Source organism: Arvicola amphibius, chromosome 11, assembly GCF_903992535.2.
Source record: "Arvicola amphibius chromosome 11, mArvAmp1.2, whole genome shotgun sequence".
In the NCBI taxonomy this organism is placed as follows: Eukaryota; Metazoa; Chordata; class Mammalia; order Rodentia; family Cricetidae; genus Arvicola; species Arvicola amphibius.
In genome coordinates, this window is record NC_052057.2 from 98,685,042 (window position 1) to 98,708,224 (window position 23,183).

General features: G+C 45.4%; 2 protein-coding genes and 1 long non-coding RNA gene across 5 annotated transcripts; 1 reads left to right on the top strand and 2 right to left on the bottom strand.

The window, feature by feature from the left end:
* Positions 1-1,225: 1,225 nt before the first annotated feature.
* On the bottom strand, positions 1,226-9,685 carry Trmo (tRNA methyltransferase O). Of its 3 annotated transcripts, none has more exons than XM_038347645.1 (5): positions 9,565-9,685; positions 8,092-8,266; positions 6,658-6,815; positions 5,445-6,086; positions 1,226-1,777 (listed from the first exon to the last, which is right to left on the bottom strand). In XM_038347645.1, exons 1-5 carry the CDS (start codon positions 9,638-9,640, stop codon positions 1,518-1,520), a joined length of 1,311 nt encoding a protein of 436 aa, XP_038203573.1. In that variant the 5' UTR covers positions 9,641-9,685; the 3' UTR covers positions 1,226-1,517. The 3 variants fall into 3 exon arrangements, with proteins under 3 accessions (XP_038203573.1, XP_038203575.1, XP_038203574.1); XM_038347647.1 differs by having other exon boundaries at positions 6,658-6,772; positions 8,092-8,279; positions 9,565-9,673; XM_038347646.1 differs by having other exon boundaries at positions 8,092-8,279; positions 9,565-9,667.
* Positions 9,686-10,058: 373 nt separating this feature from the next.
* On the top strand, positions 10,059-13,461 carry LOC119826401. The gene is made up of 3 exons (XR_005287416.1): positions 10,059-10,481; positions 10,830-11,170; positions 12,000-13,461. It is a non-coding gene; the product is annotated as an uncharacterized LOC119826401 (long non-coding RNA).
* Hemgn (hemogen) lies at positions 12,717-21,761 on the bottom strand. Its single transcript, XM_038347706.1, has 4 exons — positions 21,635-21,761; positions 18,266-18,359; positions 14,575-15,806; positions 12,717-13,348 (listed from the first exon to the last, which is right to left on the bottom strand). Exons 1-4 carry the CDS (start codon positions 21,711-21,713, stop codon positions 13,239-13,241), a joined length of 1,515 nt encoding a protein of 504 aa, XP_038203634.1. The 5' UTR covers positions 21,714-21,761; the 3' UTR covers positions 12,717-13,238.
* Positions 21,762-23,183: the final 1,422 nt, after the last annotated feature.

Consider the following 23,183-nt stretch of genomic DNA (forward strand, 5'->3'; position numbering starts at 1 on the left):
ACACCCACATGGACACACACACACAGAGGCATTAGAAGCAGACTACAAGATAGGCCCTACAAATGCCAACCACTTCGCTATAATACTATAATATACTTTTAGATGTTTCCACCGGAAGACCAGAAAGGCTAGAAGGGACCTCTGAGTTATTTTCACAACTTCTTACAGTCTGTATTTCAGAAGGAAAAAAAAGCTTTAGAAAAATCAAATTTAAGATCTTGTCAGAAAACACTGTAAGCAGTGTCAAAGGAAACGACAGCTACCAAGCAGACAGCTCAGGAGTGGGATGGCATCAGCCAATGACTGCACAAGTTCCCACAGGCCATGGGCTGGTTCCAAACCATGATCAATCAGCTCCGAGATCTGTAGCTGTGATTAGGAAAGAGTACCAAGTTGACAGGACTCTAATTTGGCTACACCGATCGTAAATCTTCAGTTATCTCAGAGTGCCTCATTAAAATCACCTACAGGCCACACACCCCTGTAATTGCTTCCTGTGCGGCACAGAACTGTGCCGTGTTAATTAGTTTATCAAACTGTATCCACTCCGGCACGTGTGCCTACTTCCTCCACAAACCATGACTTGTGATACAAAATGCATCAGAGACCAGGAGACCGAGGCAAGAGGATCAGAGTTCCAGGCCAGCCTGGGCTAAGTGAGTGTGTGCCTTGAACTCTGCCCCACATTTTGTTCAGCTCGTGATAATCACCAAAAGCTGAGTAAGCCATGGCTTCTTAGCAGAGCCAGAAACAAACCAGTAGCCACTTTCTTGAGGCTGGGGGGTAGTTTTCCTTTCTGACTCGGGATATTCAAGGAAGCTCAGACTTGTTATTTGCACGTGTGTGTAAAAAAGTCCCTCAGTGCAGGAATTTAATCATAAAGATTGCTATGGTCACCTAAGACTCTGTAACTCAGTGTGATTTACAACAGGCTCTTGAGTGGGGAAAGCCAGTGTGAACTGATGAATGGATCAGCTGTGATGGGAAAACCCAGCACTCAGGAGGCACAGACTGGTGAATCTGAGTTCAAGGCCAGCCTGGTCTAGAGAGCATGGTTCCAGGACAGCCAGAGTTACACAGAGGAAAACTATCTTGAAAAGCCAATAAAATAAAGGAGAATGTTCTCTGTATCAAGCACTAGCAATGAGTGTGTCCAGGCAGTTACCCACAGCAACGCTTTTGGAGTCTGCGGCACTGGAGCAAAGCACATGGTGGGGACGCTGTGTTTTATAGCTCTCAGGGACGTTTATTAACACACGTTTCCTTCACCAGGCATGAGGGCACACACTGGAGGCAAAGGCAGGTGGATCTTTCTGAGTCTGAGGTCAGCCTGCTCTATCCTGTAGTTCCAGGACAGCCAGGGCTACAAAGAAAATAGTCTTGAAAAGTCAAAACCAAAACCCAAATCAAACAATTTCCTTGAAATAAATATTGTAAAAGGCACCAACTGAAGCAGCAAGAGGACAAAAGCAGCTACACCCAGAGGTCAACTAGGCTGTCTAAATACACGATGGGGCTCAAGACCCCAGGGCCACCAAGGACTCCTCAGGGTCAGTCATCTCAATAGGCTCAGAAGCCAGTTTAATCTGCAGAACCTCGGCAAAGCCGTGGCCAAACCAGCACGTGACATGAGCCGTGTCAACAGTGAAGAAGAAAAGGCGGTCCTGGCATAGCTTCCGCCGGTACACAGACCGGGGGTCTGCCGACAGCACGGCCTCGATGGCACGCCTGGCTTCCTCTGCAGACTGGAAGTATTTAAATGACATCTGACCGGCATCTGCAATGACAAACACACAAACTTGTGCTTAGAATTGCGTAGGTCAAACCAAGAGACAGCGAATTTCAGCATGAAATGTGGTAGCTCTGCATTCCACATAAAAGGAACAGGGTCTGGAAACATTTACTTCAGAGACTTGCACCTCCAAAATTTCTCTCCTACTGAACAAAATACTCAGGGTGTATTCTCCACAAGTCTCCAAACCAAGAGAGGCAAGCTTTCATTTCTGCCCACTAACTACCATTCTCTCTATGTTCAACTGATAACTTAACTCTTGTCATTTTCCCAGTGGAAGAGACTGTCAAGGAAACAAGTAGCACTCAGTGTCCTCAAAGTGGCCCACCACCCACCCCAGACATCTTTAATCCCAGCACTTGAGAGGCAGAGGCAGCAGATCTCTGTGAGTTTAAAGTCAGCCTGATCTAGATAGTAAACACCAGGCCATTTAGTACAGAGGGAAAGAGGGAAGGAGGAAGGGCAGAAAAACTAGGCATCCAAACCCCACTGCTAGATGCAATGCCAAGCAGATGGAGAGTCCAGGACAAAACTGCAAAAGGCAAAGGACAAAACCCATTAGAAGCTCAGCATCCTCACAGAGGCCCAGTCATGTATTTCAGGTAAACAGATACTCACTCTTCCAAGGGACAAAACCTCCCACGGGTATAAATTCTCTAACAAAAATAAAGTATACATGGGGGGCTGGAGAGATGGCTTAGCAATGAAGAAAACTTGTTGTGCAGATGACTCAGATTCACTTCCCAGCACCCATACGGTGGGTGACAACTCCAGGAGATCAAACACCCTCTTCTGACCTCCTTGAGCAACAGTGCACACACACAGTGCACACACACCCATGTAGACAAAACAATCATATGCATAAAGTAAAATAAGTAAATTACATATGCGTATGAGTATATTTTAAGGAACTGGTGAGAAGGCTCAGTGAGTAAAGGTGTTTGCTGCTAAGCCTGACGACCTGAGCTCAATACCCAGTGGTGGACAGAAGAACTGACTCCCGCAAGTTCCTCTGAAATCCACAAAGGCACGATGGTGTGCACAGGTGCAACACATTTGACTTTTTGAGACAGGGTCTCTCTCTGTAGCCCTGGCTTGCTTGGAACTCACTATATAGATCAGGCTGGCCTCGAATTTACAGAGATCCACCTGCATCTGCCTCCCAAGTGCTAGGATAAAAGAAGTGAGCCACCATGCCCGGCCAAATGCTTTTTTGTTTTGTTTTTCATTTGGTTTGCTTGTTTGTTTTGAGACAGAGTTTCTCTGTGTAACAGCCCTGGCTGCCTTGGAGCTCACTCTGTAGACCAGGCTAGCCTTGAATTCACAGAGATCCACCTGCCTCTGCCTCCAGACTGCTTGAATTAAAGGTGTGCACCACCACTGCCCTTTGGCCAAATGTTTTTTAAAGTGGCATATAAAACCCATGTGGCCTCATGCCCTTGCTGTAGCCTCTGGGACCCTCCTCAGTTCACCGTGCTAATGACCTCTCAGGAGCCACACACCCTTCCTCTTGGGGCCGAGCACTGGCTCTCCGGAGGCTGGTTTCCTTCCTCTGGTCAAGTGAACTCACTCCATCTCCTTCATGTCTGCTCTCATTGTGTCCCCTCCGTGAGGCCTCCCCCAGCCACCTATTTCCAAATGCAGCCCTCAGCACTGCCCTTCTCTTAGTCATGACTCAGGCCACCATTACATGCTTCTGTGTGCTGTGCAGAGCAGTATGCTGACTTCCGATGCCTTGAGCTTACGTCTCTCCACCAATCAGAATGCAAACTCTGTGGAGGCCGGGATCTTCTGACCCCTATCCTCACTGATGTTTATCCCACAGGCCAGAACAGTGCTGGAGACGCTCAGTGAGCACATTTTCCTCTTCCCGGGTCCATGCTGGCTAGTTACTGAAAAGTAACACAAGCTGGGTGGTGGTGATGTATGTCTTTAGTCCCAGCACTCGGGAGACATTGACAGGTGGATCTCCGTGAGTTCGAGGCCAGTCTGGTCTACAAGAGTGAGTTCCAGGACAGCCAGGGCTGTTACACAGAGAAACCCTGTCTTGAAAAACAAAACAAAACAAAAAAAGGAAAAGAAAAGTAACACAGGAACAGTTCTCAGCCCTTTGGACACCTGTCACCTTGGAAACCAGCTACTTCTTGCTAGCATCCTCATTCCCACCTCTTAACAGGACCCGCTTCCTTCACTCTCCATCTGCTCTAGACTAGGGAAACCAAACAACACATGCTAGGAACCATGTGTTAAATGGTTTCCAAACAGAGCCCTGTGGCCTCCCTTTGGCAGGAAGTGTGTGTCCTGGGGGGGAAACACTATGGCAGGAGGGTCTTCGCCTGACAGGAGAAAACAGAAACCTCTTTGGCCAGATAGAAAAGCAAGTAAGAAATTGAATGTATCCAAGTATAAACCAAGCATATCCACCATCTGAATGCTGTTAGAAGAGAGCAGAAAAAAGCAAGTGAGCAGAAAAAAGCAAGTGAGCAGAAAAAAAGCAAGCAGAGCAGGGGAGATGGCTCAGTGGTTAAGAGAACTTCCTGCTCATACAAAGGAGTTGAATTTGGTTTTTACTACCCATGTTGGGCAGCTCAGAAATGCCTATAACTCCAGCTCCAGGAAATCCAAAGCCCTCCCTCCCCTGGTCTCCTCCAGCACCTATATGAACACATACCCACAAGACAGACACATATGCATATATGTGATTAAAATAAATACTAAATAGATAAAGGAAAGATAAGGGCTGCACGTCATGGGCGTCTCCTGAGGCAGCAGCCACTCTCCACAGATGCCTTCTGAGCACCTGGACTGAAAACCAAAGAAAAACTGTCAAACAGAAAGTACCATGTGATGCCCAAAGTTTATAATCCTGCTCCTTAAAAACCCAGTCACTGGGGTTGGAAAGATGGCTCAGCAGTTAAGAGCATTAACAGCTACAGAGGTCCTGAGTTCAATTTCCGGCAACCACATGGTGGCTCGTGGCCATCTATAATGGGAATCTGATGCCCTCTTCTGGCATGCAGGTGTATATGCAGATAGAGCACCATATACATAAATAAAACTGTTTAAAAAGCTGGGTGGCAGTGGTGTATGCCTTTAATCTCAGCACTTGGGAGGCAGAGACAGATAAATTTCTGTGAGTTTGAGACCAGCCTGGTCTACAGAGTGAGTTCCAGGACAGGTTCCAAAGCTACACAGAGAAACTCTGTCTCGAAAAACCAAAGAGTGGGGAGGAATATACATATTTAAAAAGGAGTGGGGGCTGGAGAGATGGTTCAGTGGTTAAGAGCACTGACTGTTCTTCCAGAGGACCGAGGTTCACTCCCAGCACCCACATGGTGGTTCACAACTATCTGTAACTCCAGTTCTAGGGGACCTGACACCCTCACACAGACACACGTGCCGGCAAAACACCAATGAATATAAAAATAAATATATAAAAAACCCTTTTCACGTTGACAAATATTCCATATATATAACTGCTTTCCCAAGTTACAATCCTGTCTAGATTCCACTATAAAGAAAAGCTCATCCTTTGACTGAGTCTCTAGCTAATATGCACAGGACCTGATCCCCAACACAGTAAGAACTGATATGAAATGAACGCCGTTCATCTCTCACTCAGGCCTAGGAGACCCCAGGTACCCTGGCTTACCTCCTGAACTGAGCTTCCTCAGGTCCATCTCCGCATGAGGAGTAAACCGGACTTGTAACGAGGCTGCAGGGGCCTCCTTCACCCAGGCAGGGACGACACTGCAGGGTGCTCTGTCAGCTGTCCTGGCCTGGAAGGAAGCCCACTGTGTCTCGGCTCTGTTCCCCTGCAGGACCATGGCACGGTCTACGTTCCTTGACCCATCTGTGCCTCTGTCCAGAAAGTTCTTCAGATCCTGTGGGCCACGCTGCTCTTCAGCCACATCTACACCGGCACTTTTGCTTGATTCCAGCGCCACACCCACCATTCTCTCTCTGTCCCCAGGCAAAGCATGCCGGGTTTCTGTACCATCTCTGGGCTTCTGGAAGGTGTCTTCTGGGGTCCTGTCTTCAAGGCAGTTCAGTTTCTCCTCAGCGCTATGGCAGTGCAGTGCTTTCTCACAGCCTGGGAGCAGCCGCTGGTCACAACTGTCAGCTGTGCCATCGGACTGGGATGCAGCCCTAGGCTTATGGTGGTTATGCTGCACATTCAAATTCTCCAAAGGCTCCAAGTTCTGTGGTGTGTCATAGTCAGCAATGTAGGGCTTTATGTCTAGAACGGGTGTGCCATGTATCATGTCAATTCCAGACAGGTATACAGCGCCACCTGAAGGAGGATAAAGGTCCTCTTAGGTGTTTACAGTGGACAGTGGTACAGGCAAACGGAGGGCAGGATTACCCCCTCTCTCTCCAAATACCCCCTTGCACCTCATTGAGCCCACTTACACTGTTCTGCCTGGAAACCCACATCTTCACTTGCCAAACTCCAACTCCTACATCCCAGGTCTTAAAAAATGTTATTACTAATCTAATGATTACAAAAGTTATGAGTTTTAAAAAGTAGCACTGGTTTTTCATAGCAGAATGATAAAAACAAGCTCTGAGCACCTTCTACGAGCTGGTTGTGTAGGGTTTCTAATGCCGACACCCTTCAATCATCGCACACCCTAGGCACCTGAGGGCTCTCAAAAGTGATGCCAGTGTCGGCACGAACAGCAGGAACAGTGCATCTAAGCCGATTTTAGGAGACTTTTAGGAGTATGACAGGAAAGGGCAAAGTAGTAGTGCGTGAGCGACCTCCCGCCTGGCCCAGCGCGGCCAGGGTCACTAAAGCAGGAGTGAGCGACCTCCCTCCTCGCCCAGCAGCCAGCATTAGTAGAGTACAGCAAGTGAGTTACCTTCCACCTTCTCCAGCTTGGCCAGCGTCAGTCCTATTGCATTAGGGCGATGTGGGCTCCTTGTGGAGAACACTCCAGTCTTTGCCCCATTCAACCTAGGCGGCTGTACTTTCGCCTTGTAGTTCAAATGGCCGTTTTTATGAAAAACAAACAAAATCCTATTGAAAATAAACCAAGCCACTTGTTTAAAAAGAGGACAAATTATTTTAGTATAACGATTTGAAAAGGGAATAGTTTTATCAATCATGGGAAATGAGTCCTCCCTCCATCCTTGTGGGAAGAGAGTCATCTCCACAAGTTTAGTACTCAACACAAAGACCAGCATAAGCAAGAACTTAACAGACTTGCACATGGCCAAGGGAACGCCACTTCGAAGTGCCTGCTATTTGCCATGTAGTATGCTAACATTTTTACAGCCACTTTGTACCGTAAAAATCCTAGGAAGGATAGTTTAGCCCTCACTCTGAGGGCGAAGAAATTGAAGCTCAGAAACATTCAACCTGATAAGGCCTTTCTAAACAGAATAGGAAAGATGTTTGCTATACATTTTTGCTATACAGTGGGTTAGCTGATTATTTATAATATATAAGTCATTCTTATATAAATGACCAAGTAAAGAACTCAACACAGGACTCAAAGCCAGGAACAAAAGCGTGCGATTTATACAGGAACCACAAAACAGCTAACACTGAGCCTCATGATAATTAAGAGGATGAAATAAAAACATAACACTGCATTTCCCTCTTGGGCAAGGTAAACACGGATATAAACAGAACTCCTAATGAGAGCAAGTAGTATCCAAATTTTTATGGCTTTCTGCCTTTTAGAGAGGGTAAACTGAACTCTTCAAGGGCCTACAACAGGGCCCACAAACTTATTCTGTGAAAGGTCAGATGGCAAATATTTTAGGTATTTTAGGATTTGAGGCCAATCAGTCATAGTTTCAACTATTCTGCTACCAGAGCAGAGTTTCACAGTGGTAGCCACACACAATACATAAACCAACAGGCATGCCAGAGACAGCAGACAGCTTCAGGTCATGTTACACACAGGCACAGCTGTGATCCCATAAGCGGATGTACACAGATAAAGAGGGGACCATATTTAGTCCACAGGTCACAGTTTGGTTGATTCTTATTGTAGAGATCAGCATAAGGACCCATGGGCAGAATCTAGGAGATCTATGATTTCAGTTTAACACAAGGAAGCCATCATAATTAGAACAAGCTGTAGTTAAAACATGTTCCTTCAGTGAAACCCAGATTCCTAAAGGTACCCAGATATGCAAACAACCAAAAGCAGAAATTGAGTATGGGAATCCATACATAATCTATAATCATACAGATTAGGGTGGTAGAGATGGCAGACACCAAAGTTGCCTTCAAATGATTGTGCTTTCTCAGGGCCCAAACTACCACTTCTTAAACAACTTACCAAACATGAGAAAACTGTTCTAGGCCCATCAAGGAATGCTCAGGATTATTAAAGATGCTCTTTCTGATCTTCAAACAGGCTCTGGAGTAGCTACAAATGGACGGCTGCCTTGGAGTACCATTCTTGGCCAAGAAACACGACTCCAAGTAGCCTATTGGCTCAGTTAAAAGATTTCCTATGGAAGAAAACTGGGTAAAATCACTTAAAAGAAAAATCTAGGTACAAATACAACTATTAAAAACATGTTTAAGGGATGGAGACATGGCTCAGAGGTTAAGAGCACTGACTGCTCTTCCAAAGATCCTGAATTTAATTCCTACCAATCACATGGTGGCTCTCAACCATCTGTAATGAGATCTGGGGCCTTCTTCTGGTGCTGAAAGCAGAATACTGTATAGATATAAATAAATAAATCTTTATAAAAAATGTTTAAATACAGAGTCCTGCTAAGTAGCTCAGGCCAGCCTTGAACTCATGAACCTCCAGCATCAGTCCCATCTCCCAGCTGCTGGGAAAACAGCTGCGCACCAGCATACCTACATCAATTTTTATGTGTAGTTATATAAATACATAAATTACACTAACATAACAAATGTGTTGATTATATATTGAGGTATAAATTACAATTTGTATTTATAATTACTTCTTTGTATGTTCTTGGAAGAGATCTCCATTTACCTCATTTGCATTAAATCTATTTTATTAGCACAACCAGGAAGGCTATAAATCTGGGACTGTCTCTCACAAAACTCTATTACTTATACATAGCAGAGATTATATGCAATATGTACGGAAGAAGCATAACACGCCCAGCAGCCACACCCACCACAGTGCTACTCGCATCTCTGCTTGCATGCCTGCGGACTGCCTTCAGGAGCTGCAATCCGATCTTTATCATCATCTGTTTCCTTTCAGAATATGATCTTATCATATGTACTTTTGAGCCTAAACAATACTTCATTTACTCCTAATTCTGCAAAAGCGGACACCACACTGTAAATTAGCTTCCTAGACTGGCTTTCTCTGTCCAACTATATTGTGTATACTTCTGACAACTTCCAAGTTTCTTCCAAGAGTATTTTCAGGTACTGCTGTTTGTTTGGGTTTGTTTGGTTTTTTTTTTCATTGTTTCTAAATTCTCATCCATGTTCCTGTGTAATAGGATTAAAGACGAAGAAACTGGGACCAAATGACAGCATCAGCCACACACACCCTAGCTCTCTGTATCTCCCTAAAGAAAAAGGACCATAAAACACATGGCCGACCCACAGCTACTGTGCAGGAACTAAGGCCAAACCACACTCCCGTGTACCAAGAACGTGCTACGTCACTCTCGTTGGCCTTGGCAAGTCACGTGATCGTGGGGACACGTGACCCTCACTTTGGCGGCAAAGACAAGGCGGCCCTGCAGGCAGTTCGCGTTCTTCTCGGCGGGGAAGCCGGCCGCGGCGCCTCCGAGTCTCTATAATTTACCTGTCTCCAGGGCCGGCTGAGCGCATCCGCACGGGGCCGCTGGGGTGCAGGAACCCCGCTCCGCCAAGCCGCGCATGGCTGCAGGCCGCTGAATCGTCCACACGCCGTGCGCAGCTTTCCGCTTCCGCTTCCGCCCTGTGGGCTTGGGCGCCTGCGCAGTTGTCGCTCGCTGCCGAGTCTTGGAGAAGGCGGTCAATGGCGGCTAAGTTTCCGCGTGGAGGGCTGCGGTGGACGCAGAGAAGCTGTGCGGGCGGACCACCTTCTACCCATTATGCGGCATGCAGTGTGCCCTCCGAAGATGGTACACATGGATAAAGATGTACACGCAAAGATACTCTTGTATTATTAGCGTCCTCCATGACTAAAATATGACCCAGCGTTTTAAAGGGAAATGGTGTGAAAATCTATGACCGCACAGCTAAAGAACTGAAGTTCGGGAGCTTATTTTTCTTTTCTTTTTTTTTTTTTTACATTTATGTGTGCGTGGGAGCATGTGGAAGTCAGATGACAGTGCAGGAGGCGCTTCTCTCCTTTCACCGCGTGGCTCCGGTGATCAAATTCGGCTCGTCAGTGTTAGCGGGTTCCTTCACCCGCTGAGCCAAAGAACTGGAGGTTAAATATATAGAATTCCGTTTGGCCATGGGCTGCGGGTTATATCTACCACCCTGCTCCACTTTTTCAGTAATAACTATTTGTCGAGAAAGAAGCCCAAATAAATCAAGAGTGGTGCATATTACATCCAACCTACGCTAGGAGTTAATAAATGGGGACGTTTCGTGGGCTCCAAACCGCCAGAACCAAAGTGAGAGTCAAGAGCCAGCACACACATTGGAAAGCTGGGACCGGCAAGAATTGTATTTTAATCTCATGCAATATCCAGTCGTCTCTGATACCAATTGCCGGCGCTTTAACCACTTGTAAGAGTCTTTCAACCAAGCTGTTTCTTTGCGTACATGATTGTGTTTCTGGAATTTCAAAATCTTGGTTTAGAAAGGAGGGAGGGGGCAGCGGGAATCCACCTATTACCTCTAACGTAAAATATTAAAAATAGGTAAATCCGCAGACTAAAGGCTTAACCATGAAAAGCTGTTTCTTTTAAGTTCATTGTCACAGACTAGCAAGTCACGAGTAGAAAATAACCAGCATTAGAAGGCAGGTATTTAAGAGGAAATTGTGGGGTTTTTTTTTTTTTTAAGTTAAAACTGATACTGTGTCCTCTATCAAGAGTCTTGTACATGAAATTTACGAAAGGCTTTTTCTTTTAGGAGACACTGGTCTTGTCTAGCTGGAGAAACAAGTTTGAGTACCTTCGGGCAACATCTGCACGCTTTTAAAAATGAACCGAATTAAAGCTGCAGTTGCCACTAGTCGGCGCTGTTAATATGAGAGTCTAACTGAACAGTGGAAGGTATTTGTCCTCCAGAAAGACATGCTAGTCACTTGCTAATCATACCAAAAGTGTGTAATTACCCACTGTGCCAACTACTGAAACTCAGAGGAGACTTGGAGACACTAGACTTAGGAATCTGCCTTTCAAAACAACCTCAAGGGAGTTGGAGAGATGGCTCAGCAGTTAAAAGCACCGCGGCTCTTCCAGAAGACCCAGGTTAGATTTCAAGCACCCATGTTGGGCAGCTCACAACGGGCAGTAACTCCACCTCCACGGGATCTGATGCCTCTTCTGGCCTCCACGGGCACCTGCACATATGTACACACACACACACACACTATATATACATATATATGTGTATATATATATACACACACATACATACATACATATACATACATACATGCTGGGAATGGCCACTCATGACCTGAATCCCTGCACTGGGGAGGCAAAAGCAGGCTGATCTCTGTGAGTTGGAGGCCAGCCAGGGCCACACACAGTAAGACTTCAGATGTAGTTCCAGCATGCCTAAACTCCTTCCTGCCACAAGAAAAGGACAGTACAGAATGGAGCTCAGGTGGCTTCTTGGGGGAATTCTAATTCATGATCTCAGACCTCCAAACCAACAAGAAAACAGAAATAATTTGATTCACACTGATGTCTGGGTAGAGCTAAGAAAACAGTATAAAACAGTATAGGGAACGGTGGAGGGAAACAGGACAAGGGGCTGGCGAGATGGGCTCAGTGGGTAAAGCACTTGCCATGCATGTCAGGGGCTAGCGTTTGGGTTTCCAGAACCCATATAAATGCCGGGGAGGTGTAGTGACCTCCTGGAGATAGAGACAAACAATCCCTGGAAGAAGCTGGCTAGCTCAAGTATTAACTCTGGGTTCAAGTGAGAGACCCTACGTGAATATATAAAATGGAGAGCACCCGAGGAAGACAAACATCTGGTCTCACAGGCATGTCATTCATGGGCACCACGAACCCACACACTTTTACTAGTACCCAAGAATACATTCACACTTTTTATTTTTTAAAGCAGACTGGGATGCTCAGTTGGAAGAGTGTTTGCCTGGTATGTACAAAGTCCTTGGTTCGAGCCCAAGCACTGCATGAATTCATGAATGGGACACATGCTTCCCAGGTGAGTTTCTGGCCAGTCTGGACTCTATAAGACCCTGTCTTCAAAAAGACCAGCGATAAAGAAAAGAAAGACCTGAGTGGTTAAGAACACTTGTTGCTCTTGTAGAATGCCTAGGTTCAATTCCCAACACCCACATGGACAGGCGTTAACTCCCCTTAACTGCAATTCTAAGGGATCTTGAAATCCTCCAGGCCTCCACTCCAGAGAGGTGAGTGCTCCTCCCGTCTCCATGTCCCGTTCCTATGGCACCAGCACTGTTCCCTTTGGAGGAGCGTGTTAATGATACTTTAATATAGGTTTTAAGTATGAAAGTTAAAGGAAGAGAGGCACTATTGAGAGGACAGCACAGCCAAGAGCCAGGCTGTAGGCTCCTCAGAGAGGAAGCTGCTGCACTCGCCGCTTTCTTTGGGAATGATTTGTTTTCTGTTTTGTTTCACCACGAGACCAGAGTAAACCCTAGTGAACAAAGATGACCTGCCATTCGGTGCTTTACCACCCTCCCCGTCCCAACACATACCAAGATGCTGTCTTGGCAACAGCTTAGCCTGCAAGTGATGATTCAATGTACATTTTTCACAAACTCAGCTTTAAAAAAATACAAGTAGAAGGTCCAGATTCACACACAGAAGTAAATAATGTTTATAATTCCAAAATATTTTGCAAGAAATTCTAGAATAAGAATTTTTTAGGTTAGCTCAGCGAGCCATGTAAAGCTTGAATAAAATTCTGAAATTACATCAATAACTGACAAAATTCACAAAAAACTATATACTTTCAAAATATTAAGTGTTCATATCAAATTGCTGTCTTCTCACAATTACCAAATGTATGTTTCTTCTTAAAGGAAAATCAACTACTCACCCCTTCCCCTGCTCTTATTCGTCCCTCCCTCTACTATCTTCCCCCACATACATATGTACATCCTCAGAGAGCACACACACACACACACACACACACTATTGTCTATATGTCAGAGCCTTTGAAAGTTAGTTCTCTCAGATAAGATCTACATGGAAAAAACACAAGCTAAAACAGTAATGCAAATTGTAGCAATTGCTACAATGTTTCAGTAAAATTGTACAAGAGAAGATGTGTATGCTATATTCGGGTGGACTGCAACTTCATCGCTGAGTATTGTTAAAACAGAACATAGCTATCGGGGTCGTCTTCTGAACAGTTCCCTTGTGGACCCTGTGGACTTGATGGTGTTTCTGGATCTTGATCTGCTTTGGCTTTTTCCTTCATTTCTATAAAATCAAAACACAAAATCATAGATTCAATAAACAATATTGGCACAGCCTGTTACTCACTTGGAAGAGGGAGACCATGCCACAGGCCTTGCATACACATTTCAGCTAGATTAGACAGCAAAATGTCATGCCACTTCACAGAGATGTGGGGGTTTTGGTCTTTGGTTTTGGTTTTTTGTTTGTTTGTTTGTTTGTTTTTGGAGACAGGGTTTCTGTGTATAGCCCTGGCTGTGCTGGAACTCACTTTGTAGACCAGGCTGGCCTCGTACTCACAGAGATCCACCTGCCTCTGCCTCCCAGGTGCCGGGATTAAAGGTGTGTGCCACCACCGCCTGATGGGATTCTTTTTTTAGAGAGAGCAGTATGTGTTGTTTTTGAAAGATTTATTTTTAAGTTATTTGTGTACACCAGGCATGTGCAGGAGTCCTTCAAGGTTAGAGAAAGGCATTAGACCTCCTGGAACTGGAATTACAGGCACTTGTAAAGTCACCATGGGTGCTAGAAACCAAATTTGAGTCTTCTGAAAGAACAGTACATGCTCTTAACCACTAAGCCCTCTCTCCTCTAGGCCAAGGTGGATTTTGTTGGCTTGTTTTGTTTTACAGAGTTTCATTATGTAGCACCAGCTGTATGGAACTCACTATGTATGCTGACCTGGAACTCACGGAGATCCACCTGCCTCTGCCTCTTCAGTGCTAGGATTAAAGGCGTGCACCAGCACCCCTAGCTCAGGATGCTGTGTTTAAAAAGAGGGATGTGTGTGTCTCTCCTCCCTCCCTCCTCCCCCCCCTGTGTGTGTGTGTGTGTGTGTGTGTGTGTGTGTGTGTGTGTGTGCCTCTTTAGGGGTTGAGAAATGTCTGACTGCTTAAGAGCACTTGGGGCTCTTCCAGAGGACCAGAATTTGGTTTCAAGCAATAAAAACCAACCAGCACAGTTACATAGTGAGTACTAGCTCAGAAACCAAAAAAGAGCATTTTTTTGCACATAATTAATCCTATTCCAGGTTTGTTTCTCTTACTAGGGTTTCTCAAAATGGATAAATAGAATTTCCAATTATTTAAATGTTTTGGAAATGTACCATCAGAATGTTGGTCACCTGAAAAATACATTTTCCTTGAAAGGATTCAGCGATAGTCACAGCTCCCATTGAGATAACTAGCTACTGTCAGCAACAGCTTTCAATCACGAATCCAGAGGGAGTTGTTGCTATTCAAATATCCTACCTTGAGAGAAAGGATAAGCACCATCACTGTCCTGGTAAGCATGAGGGTCCTGTCCTTGGGCCCCACCTGCTTCCTGGGTTTGTTCTGGAAGGCAGTCTTTAGGCCCATCCCTTTTCTCACAGGTCTTGATAGAGAGGTCCTCTGGCCCAGGCATTTCATGGCAGGCTTCAGGTGAAAACTCTTGAGGCCCAGGTGAGTCTTGGATTGTTTCAGGAGAGGAGACTGTAGGCTCAGTGAGTTTGGAGATCTCATGAGAAATGAATTCAGGTTCCGCTCCTCCTTGGCATGTTTTTATAGAAACGTCTTCAGACGCACTGCGTTCTCGTGTTTCAGGAAAGCAGCCTCCAGTCACAGCCAAGCCCTGATCTGCTTGGCAAGCGGTTTTCTCTGGTGTGACTGTGTTGGGGCATGCGTCAAGTGGGCAGCCTTCAGGCGCATCTGACTGGGGGAGCACTGCTGGAGAGCATCCTGGGCCAGCAGCATCTCTACGTGTTGTCCAGGGAACAACGGCCACCTCTTGATGTGTTTTAGGAGAGAGGGCTTCAGGTCTGGTCACATCTTGGGACATTTTCAAAGTATGTTCTTGAAGCGCAGCTGGTTCCTGGCACATTTTAGGAGAGAGCGCCTCAGGTCCAGCCATATCTTGGGGTGCTTTGAAAGAATGGTTTTGGGGCACAGCTGTTTCCTGGCATATTTTAGGAGAGGGCGCCTCAGGTCCAGCCATATCTTGGGGTGCTTTGAAAGAATGGTTTTGGGGCAGAACTGTTTCCTGGCACATTTTAGGAGAGGGTGCCTCAGTTCCAACCATATCTTGGGGTGCTTTTGAAGAATGGTCTTGGGGCACAGCTGTTTCCCGCCACATTTCAGGAGAGAGCACCTCGGGTTCAGCCGTGTCTTGGCACATTTTAGAAGAATGTTGAAGTACAGTCATTTCTTGGCACATGCTAGGAGAGAGGTCTTCCGGTTTGGCCCTGTGTTTGTATGCTTGAGAATGATTCTGTATTGCTCTCTCCTGGCACACTTCAGCACAGTGCTGTGCAGGCACAGCTTCTCGGGGGCATGCCACCAGTGGGGGGACTTCAGTCACAGGGCTTACAGGGCGCTCCATTTCTTCCTCAGCAGATATTTCCCGCATCCTTTGCTTTTCTGCCTGCACCTTTGTGCTTCTTTGTCTCTTTTGGCCTCTTGAATTTCCTTTTCCTGTTCTTTGACACTTGCGTTTTTTCTGTTCTCTGCAGAGAGACCAGAATGAATGTCAGCAACAGGGCTACAGGATTTAAATGGATGTTTCCAATACCCACCCCTGTCCTTGTAGCCTTGTTATATGACCTTAAACAAGGCTTTACTCTACCCAGACCTCAGTCTCTGAGTTTGCAAAATGAACAGTCCTGAGAGTCCTCGGTGTTCACTTGCTAGGAAAGTGTCCATGCAGGATTTTATGGTTTTAAAACTAGAGTGTGTGTGTGTGTGTGCATGTGTGTATATGTGCAATGGGGGAGGAGGAGGGGATAAGAGAGAACAATCTTGGGGAGGTGGTTCTGAGGGTAAAGGGCTTAGCTGAATTCTATCTTCGGCACCCAGGTGAAAACAGAGTGTGTGGTGCCAGGAGTTTGTAATCTCAGAGCTGCAGAGGCAGAGATCCCTGGACCCTCCTGCCAGCTAGCATCCTAATCAATAAGCTCCAGGCCAGTGAGAGACCCTATCTCAAAGGAGGTGAATGGTGTTCCTGAAGATGACACTTCAGGTTGTCTGCCTACTTGCTCACACTTGCACGCACACACACACAAGTACACATATGTGCATATACCTGTACATATGCATGCACTAAAGAGAGGATGTTAACCCAACCTAAGAATACATGAAAAAAACTATGGAAACTCACTACTTGGTGAGCTAACTGAAGTCTTTATTAGGACTGAGGAGATGGCTCAGCACGTCCTGCAAAGCCTGCTGACCTGCATTCATTTGCAGCATCCGTGTGGTGGGAGAAGAGAACTGACCCAGGATTCATGCTGTGGGAGGAAAGAACTGACTCCCAAGTTACCCTCTGACTTCTGCATGCACGGATGCACCTACACCCTCACATACTAAATCAATAAAATGTAACTTAAAATATAACTTTACAAAATCAAGCTTGGATGGAGAGATGGATCAAGAGTTAGAAAGTACATACTATTCTGGCCAAGGACTCAAATTCATTTCCCACCATCCACATGGGGTAACTCACAACTCCCATGGACCTCTGGCCTCTGGGTGCATCTGCTCTCACGTGCACACGCGCGCGCACACACACACACACACAAGTTTTAAATAATAATAAATTTTTAAAATACAAAACAAAGCCAATGAGATGGCTCAGTGGGTAAAGGAACTTGCCGTCAAGCTCAGTTCATCACTGGGGCTTGCATGGTAGACTTAACCAACTAGTGAAAGTTGTGTTCTGACTCTCTAATAAATTCTCTTTCTCTCTAATAAGTCATCGTCATCATTAAGGCCAGAGAGACGGTTCAGCGGTTAAGGGTATGTCTACACATACAAGGAAAACACACAGATAAAATAAAATGTAAAGCTGGGTGTAGTGGCGCACACCTTTAATCCCAGCACTTGGGAGGTAGAGGCAGGTGAATCTCTGTGAGTTTGAGGCCAACCTGGTCTACAAAGTGAGTTCTAGGATAGCCAGGGCCACACAGAGAAACCCTGTCTCGAAAAAAAAAGTAAAATAATAATAATAATAAAATTTATTTTAAAAATACAAAAATATCTGAGTGGCCTAAAGTTTAGTCCATGCTCCCTCGTGACTAGGGCAAGTCATGCATCCTCTCCATTTCTTGGCTACCTTATAGGTAAGATGAGACAAATAATACCTCCCAATTGTGTGTGGTGGCCATAAGAATTACATACAACTTAGGTGAATGACTCACAAACAGTATAAAGCAGGACTACGGCATTACCATAGGAGCCTTCTCTAGGCTTTCCTATGTCTGCGGCACTATCCTGCCGTATTTCCTGCAGGCCAGGAAGTAAAGGCTATTATCTCCATTGGGCAGAGGACAAAACTGAGGTGTAATGGGATGTTCTGTAAATTGCCCAAGGCCAGTGACTAGGAAGTTGGGACGTCAGGATGGTCATTTTTGCTTATCAGCTAAGTCCTCCCCACATGCCCTCTAATTTTAACATGCATGGACGCTCTGCTTGCATGTCCATCTATACCGTGTGGGAGCAATACTCTTGACGGCTGAGCTGTCTCTCCAGTCCCTTGTTTTCATGTGTCAGTATGTGTTCTCACTAAGCCATGTATGGCCTAGAAATCACAACTTCTAACCACCACTCTCTCAAGGGCTGGGGTTACTCATATGCACTACCAAGCAGGCCTTATGCATCTTTTTAACACTAGCAGAACCAATAAAGGGTAGCAGGAGCTACCCTGGATGATCCAGCTTCAGTGGCTGGAGCCTGCCTCAGGAGATGGTGAAAACACAGAGAAAGAAAACGGGGTAAATTTCTGTTGTCGTGACTCTACTGCTGTGACATTGGGCAAGAGAGCAAACCCACTGGAGACTACATTAAAAACAAACAAAATAAAACACACAAGCACACCACCACCTGACGCAGGATGCTTGGGAAGATGGCGTGAGCAAGAGCATGGACCTGCAATATGCACACTCATGCCCGCCTCAGGTAAGGAACCTACCCAAGGAGCCATTGCGACGTCTGCTTCTCCTGCACTTCGGCTTTCCTCTTCCTGAGTTGCTCTCTGTTCCTCAAACGCCAAGTTCCAATGACTTCTGCGGGGTGAGAAGAAAAGTTACTGTGACGGTGAATGTGACGGTGACCCGCGGGGTGCCTCAGCCAGGATCCTGCCCCGGAGCTTTGTTTATTCAGTTATTATTTGTAAGTCTTATTATTTTGTGTCTATAGGTGTTTTGTCTGCATGTGTGTCTGCACCACATGTATGCCTGGTGCCTAAGGGGGCCAGAAGAGGGCATCAGATACCTTGGACCTGGCATTAGGGACAGTTGGAGCCATTTGAACCCAGCTCCTCTGGAAGATCAGCAAGTGTTCTTAAGTGCTGAGCCATCTCTCCAGGCCCCTACAGATTTTTAGATCCCCTATCCTGAGTTTTACCCTTGATTTTTGAGGTCAAGGACCATGTCTTCCTTGTTCTTGCACCTTCAGAGAATGTGGAAGAGATTTCTTTTTTCTTTCTTTCTTTCTTTTTTTTTTTTTTTTTTTTTTTTTTGAGGCAGGGTCTCACACTGCAGACCTGGCCTGGAACTTGCTGGGTAGACTAGGCTGGCCTCAGACTCACAGAGATCCACCTGCCTCTGCCCCTGGACTGCTGGAAGAGGAGGCATGCAACAACGCACACCCAGTGGAGCAGACATTTAGTGAGAATTTGAGTGAGAAAAGCTTAGAGTCCTACACAGATGGTATTTGTTCAAAAGAGCACTATTGACCTACTGACTTATTAAAAATTATATTTGTTTAAGTAATAGAAGAAAAATAGGTCATGTTTGGTCATCTTTGACATAATAACCTATTTTCATTGTATTCCCTATTTGCATCCAGGCCATATATTATACAAAGTAGTTATGATAGCATACTGTGATCCTATCTTTTATTAACCTAATTTAGATCAAAAATAGTTCCTTCACACAGCCTTCAACACTCTAATTTCCCTGTGACATGGTACTTATGCTAGCTGACACATCTCTAGCCAGTCACTCCACTCACGGGAAACACAGTTTTTGTACTTTTTATATCAAACTGTAATCATATCCAACTGATAGCTGAGTGATAGTGACACACGTCTTTAATCCCAGCTCTCAGGAGACAAAGGTAGGTGGGTCACTGAGTTCGAGGTCAGCCTGGTTTACAAAGTGAGTTCCAGCCTGGGCTACATAGAGAAACATAATAATAATAATAATAATAATAATAATAATAATAATAATAATCACCAACTGAAATAAGCATATTCACTCATATAACCTTTCTTTTACTTTCAGAGAGAGGAATGGTAGACAGGGTGCATCCTGTCTAGAGGGATCTGGCACATCCGTGGGTGGCCTTGAATTCCCGATCCCGAGCCTCCAGAGTGCTCCACCACACCTGCTCAACATGTGCTTTTATTATTAAATTTTTGTCCTTGGAACTGCGTTTCTTAAAATTATTTGAGATACTCAGGGTACTATCAAAGAAAATTCTGGGCTGGGATGATGGCTCAGCAGGTAAAGCACTTGCCTCAGAAGCACAAGGACCACAGTTCATATCTCCAGTGCCCAAATGTATAGGTTAAGTGGTCCTGTGGTTGGGCTGCAACCCTAGTTTATAGAGCCTGACACAGGGATTCCCAAAGCCAACTGTCTAGGTAGACAGGTCAAATTGGCAAGCTAGGGGGTCGGGTTTGAGATTCTAACTCAATAAATAAGATAGAGAATGATGAAGGAAAAAGATACTTGATGTCAACCTCTGCCCTAAACAACACACTCATGCACACACACACACACACACACACACACACACGGGTTCATATACATGCAAATATGTACTACACACACAAAGTTTGCAAGAAAATTTTTTTAAAGAAGTCTATTACCAGCTGGGTGGTGATGGCGCACACCTTTAATCCCAGCACTTGGGAGGCAGAGGAAGGCAGAATGCTGTGAGTTCAAGGCCAGCTACAGAGTGAGTTCCAGGACAGGCTCCAAAGTGACACAGAGAAACCCTGTCCTGAAAAACCAAGGGGAAAAAAAAAGGAGAAGTCTATTCCTACCTAAATTTGAGAAAAACTAGTAGCCTTTGACACTAACCCTCTCAGCCTGTGGCTGTCCAGTATGCACTGGGAACTCCAAGCAACGAAGTACTCTTGGGTTAGGACATTTTTGTTCTTTTTTTTTTTTTTTTAAAAGATTTATTTATTTGTTATATACAGCATGTTTTCCTGCACACCAGAAGAGGGCATCATATCTCATTACAGATGGTTATGAGCCACCATGTGGTTGTGGGGAATTGAACTCAGGACCTTTGGAAGAGCAGGCAATGCTCTTAACCTCTGAGCCATCTCTCCAGTCCCAACATTTTTGTTCTTAAGACAAGAGTTCTTTCTTTCTCTCCCTCCCTCCCTCCCTCCCTCCCTCCCTCCCTCCCTCCCTCCCTCCCTCCATTCCTTTCTTTTCTTTTTTTTTCTGGTAGTGCTGGGAATTGAACCTAGGGCCTCACACATGCTAGGTAAGCATTATGCTACTGAGCTCCATCCCCAGCCCAGGGATTCTTGATGAGGAAAAATTATATTTTTACCCACTTCTAATTACATTTCCTCTAAAGTGTGAATGTAAGTAAAAGCCACAGTGGCTTTAGCAGTGTGGCACTTTATCACTCAAATAAATGACAGAATTTTTTCCTATATGACACCACAATTCTTTCATGTAGTACCAGTGACCACTTGTGGGTATGGATCCGTTGGATCTGATGCTATGTTTATTAGACCCTCTACTGTATACATAACTTAATGCATCTATAAATAAGCACATATATTGCTATATCACAATTTTAACAACGTTGATTACTCTCTTAATACAATGATGTCTTTAATTTTTTTTTACTTTAAGGAAGGGTACATAGGTTCATCAGAAGCTACAAGTTTTCCAACTGTGCCTTTGAGTATCTCAAAGTCCAGGGTTCCACAAAACATTGAGAAATACTGCTTTACAACAGACCGTAAAATAAATTAGAAGGCAAAAGAGTGGGCATTCAGATAGACCAGGCCCTAGTGGAACTCCTGTTACTATATCCTTCCAGACGTCCTGCCAGCCTGCTCTGCCACGGAACAGAAGAAGTGTCCTGGCTACCTTCACTATCTTTCATTGAAGAGAATTTCTCACTAATTGTTTACTGCCCATTGTGTTTCTTTAGACCCCGAGGTTCCTAGCACCAAAATGCAGCTCAGCGGGTCACAGTCCATCTTCCCATGGATGTATCCCATTGCTGCTTTATACCTAATCAATAAAAGAGGAAAATAACGTGTCCCCCGCAGCCACCACCTCTGCAGGTCCGTCATTACCTGGGGCACGGGCTCTCCGTGGATGAGGTTCAGGTGTCTGGAGGCGCTTCAGGTGAGATTCATCCTTCCCCATGTCCATCTCGGCACACCACCTTCTTGGTATTCGCTCTGACTTCACCAGCGCCCTAAAAGCTTTTTTTAAAATGCCAAAAGTAACACTTAAAAAACACACACACACGCACACACTCAAGTTTGCTTGTCACTTCCCGCCTAAAAGTTTTATCTGGTTAGACCACAGCTGTGAGCAGATTCCACTCTTCTTTATCACGCTGCACAGGTGTGAAGGGGGAAGTGGCTGGGCTGGCCCTGTCGTCCTGCAAGCTCCATTATTTATCCAGGGAACCCCCTCTAGCACGGTGTGGCATGTGCAGCCTCCTGCCCAGCAGCCATGTGGTTCCTTGTGCCAGCATGTACCTGGATTCCCTTTTAAGGCACCGGATGACTGGGGGTTGTGCACTCCAGGCTATGGTTAGAGTGGTGGCTTTTTTATGAATGGAGATGACTGGGCGTAGAAAGAACCCCAGGTCTAGGTTCTGATCAACTCAGTGGCCCAGAGCAACCCACATCCCTTTCCTGTGCCTCTGTTTGCAAAATGAGTAAATAGTTACTCTCTTGCCTATTTCATACGTTTGTTCTTCTTCTGTTTTTTGTTTTTTGTTTTTATGTTTTTTTTTTTTTTTTTGGTGGGGGTTGGTTTGAGACAGGGTTTCTCTATGTAGCTTTGGAGCCTGTCCCGGAACTCGCTCTGCAGATCAGGCTGGCCTCTAACTCACAGAGATCCGCCTGCTGGGATTAAAGGCGTGCGTCACCACCACCCAGCATACATTTCTTACGACAGTGAAGATTGTGGAGTTAGCTATTGATTAATATTCCTAGATGTGACTCTTTTCGCCTTAACCTGTTGTAAACTATTAGCAAGCCTTGCTGTGTATCTCCCTAGAATAGGCAGGAAATAGACGCAAAGCCCTAACTAGACATTCAAAGCTAATCTCTACACTTGTGCTCAACCACTCAGAGCGACTAGTGACGGCTGCGGCTGTCAATTCACCCGGGGGAAGCTGGAAAGCCTCTGAGTGAAAAGACATGGTGTTGTGTTCCAGAAGTGAAGCTGAGGCCGGAGGAACTGCTCTCTCTCCAGTGATCACCAGATTGATGAAAGAGAGGGGCTTAGGACCATGGCTCAGCTAAGAAGGTCAGGAGACACAGGACACATTGTGTTCTGGAGCCAGACTAAGAGGGGAAATGTTTGGGTTCCAGAGCCTCTTGAGTTCAAGCTAGAGTGGAGCCAGCACAGACCTGGAACACAGAGACAGTAGCCCTGGCTTTGTGGGTTCACAGGGATGGTGATGTCTCTTTAGTTATGCAAGACATCTTTCGTATGCCTAGCACATTGATAAGTGGTACTTTGGGTATCTAACCCCCATAAATGGTAGCTGCTTTACTAATAATAAAAGTGTGAGCCCAGCATAGAGGCACACACTGTCATCCTGGAGCTTGGAAAGTAAATGCAGAAGGATTAGAAGTTCAAGATTACCCTCAGCTCCGTATG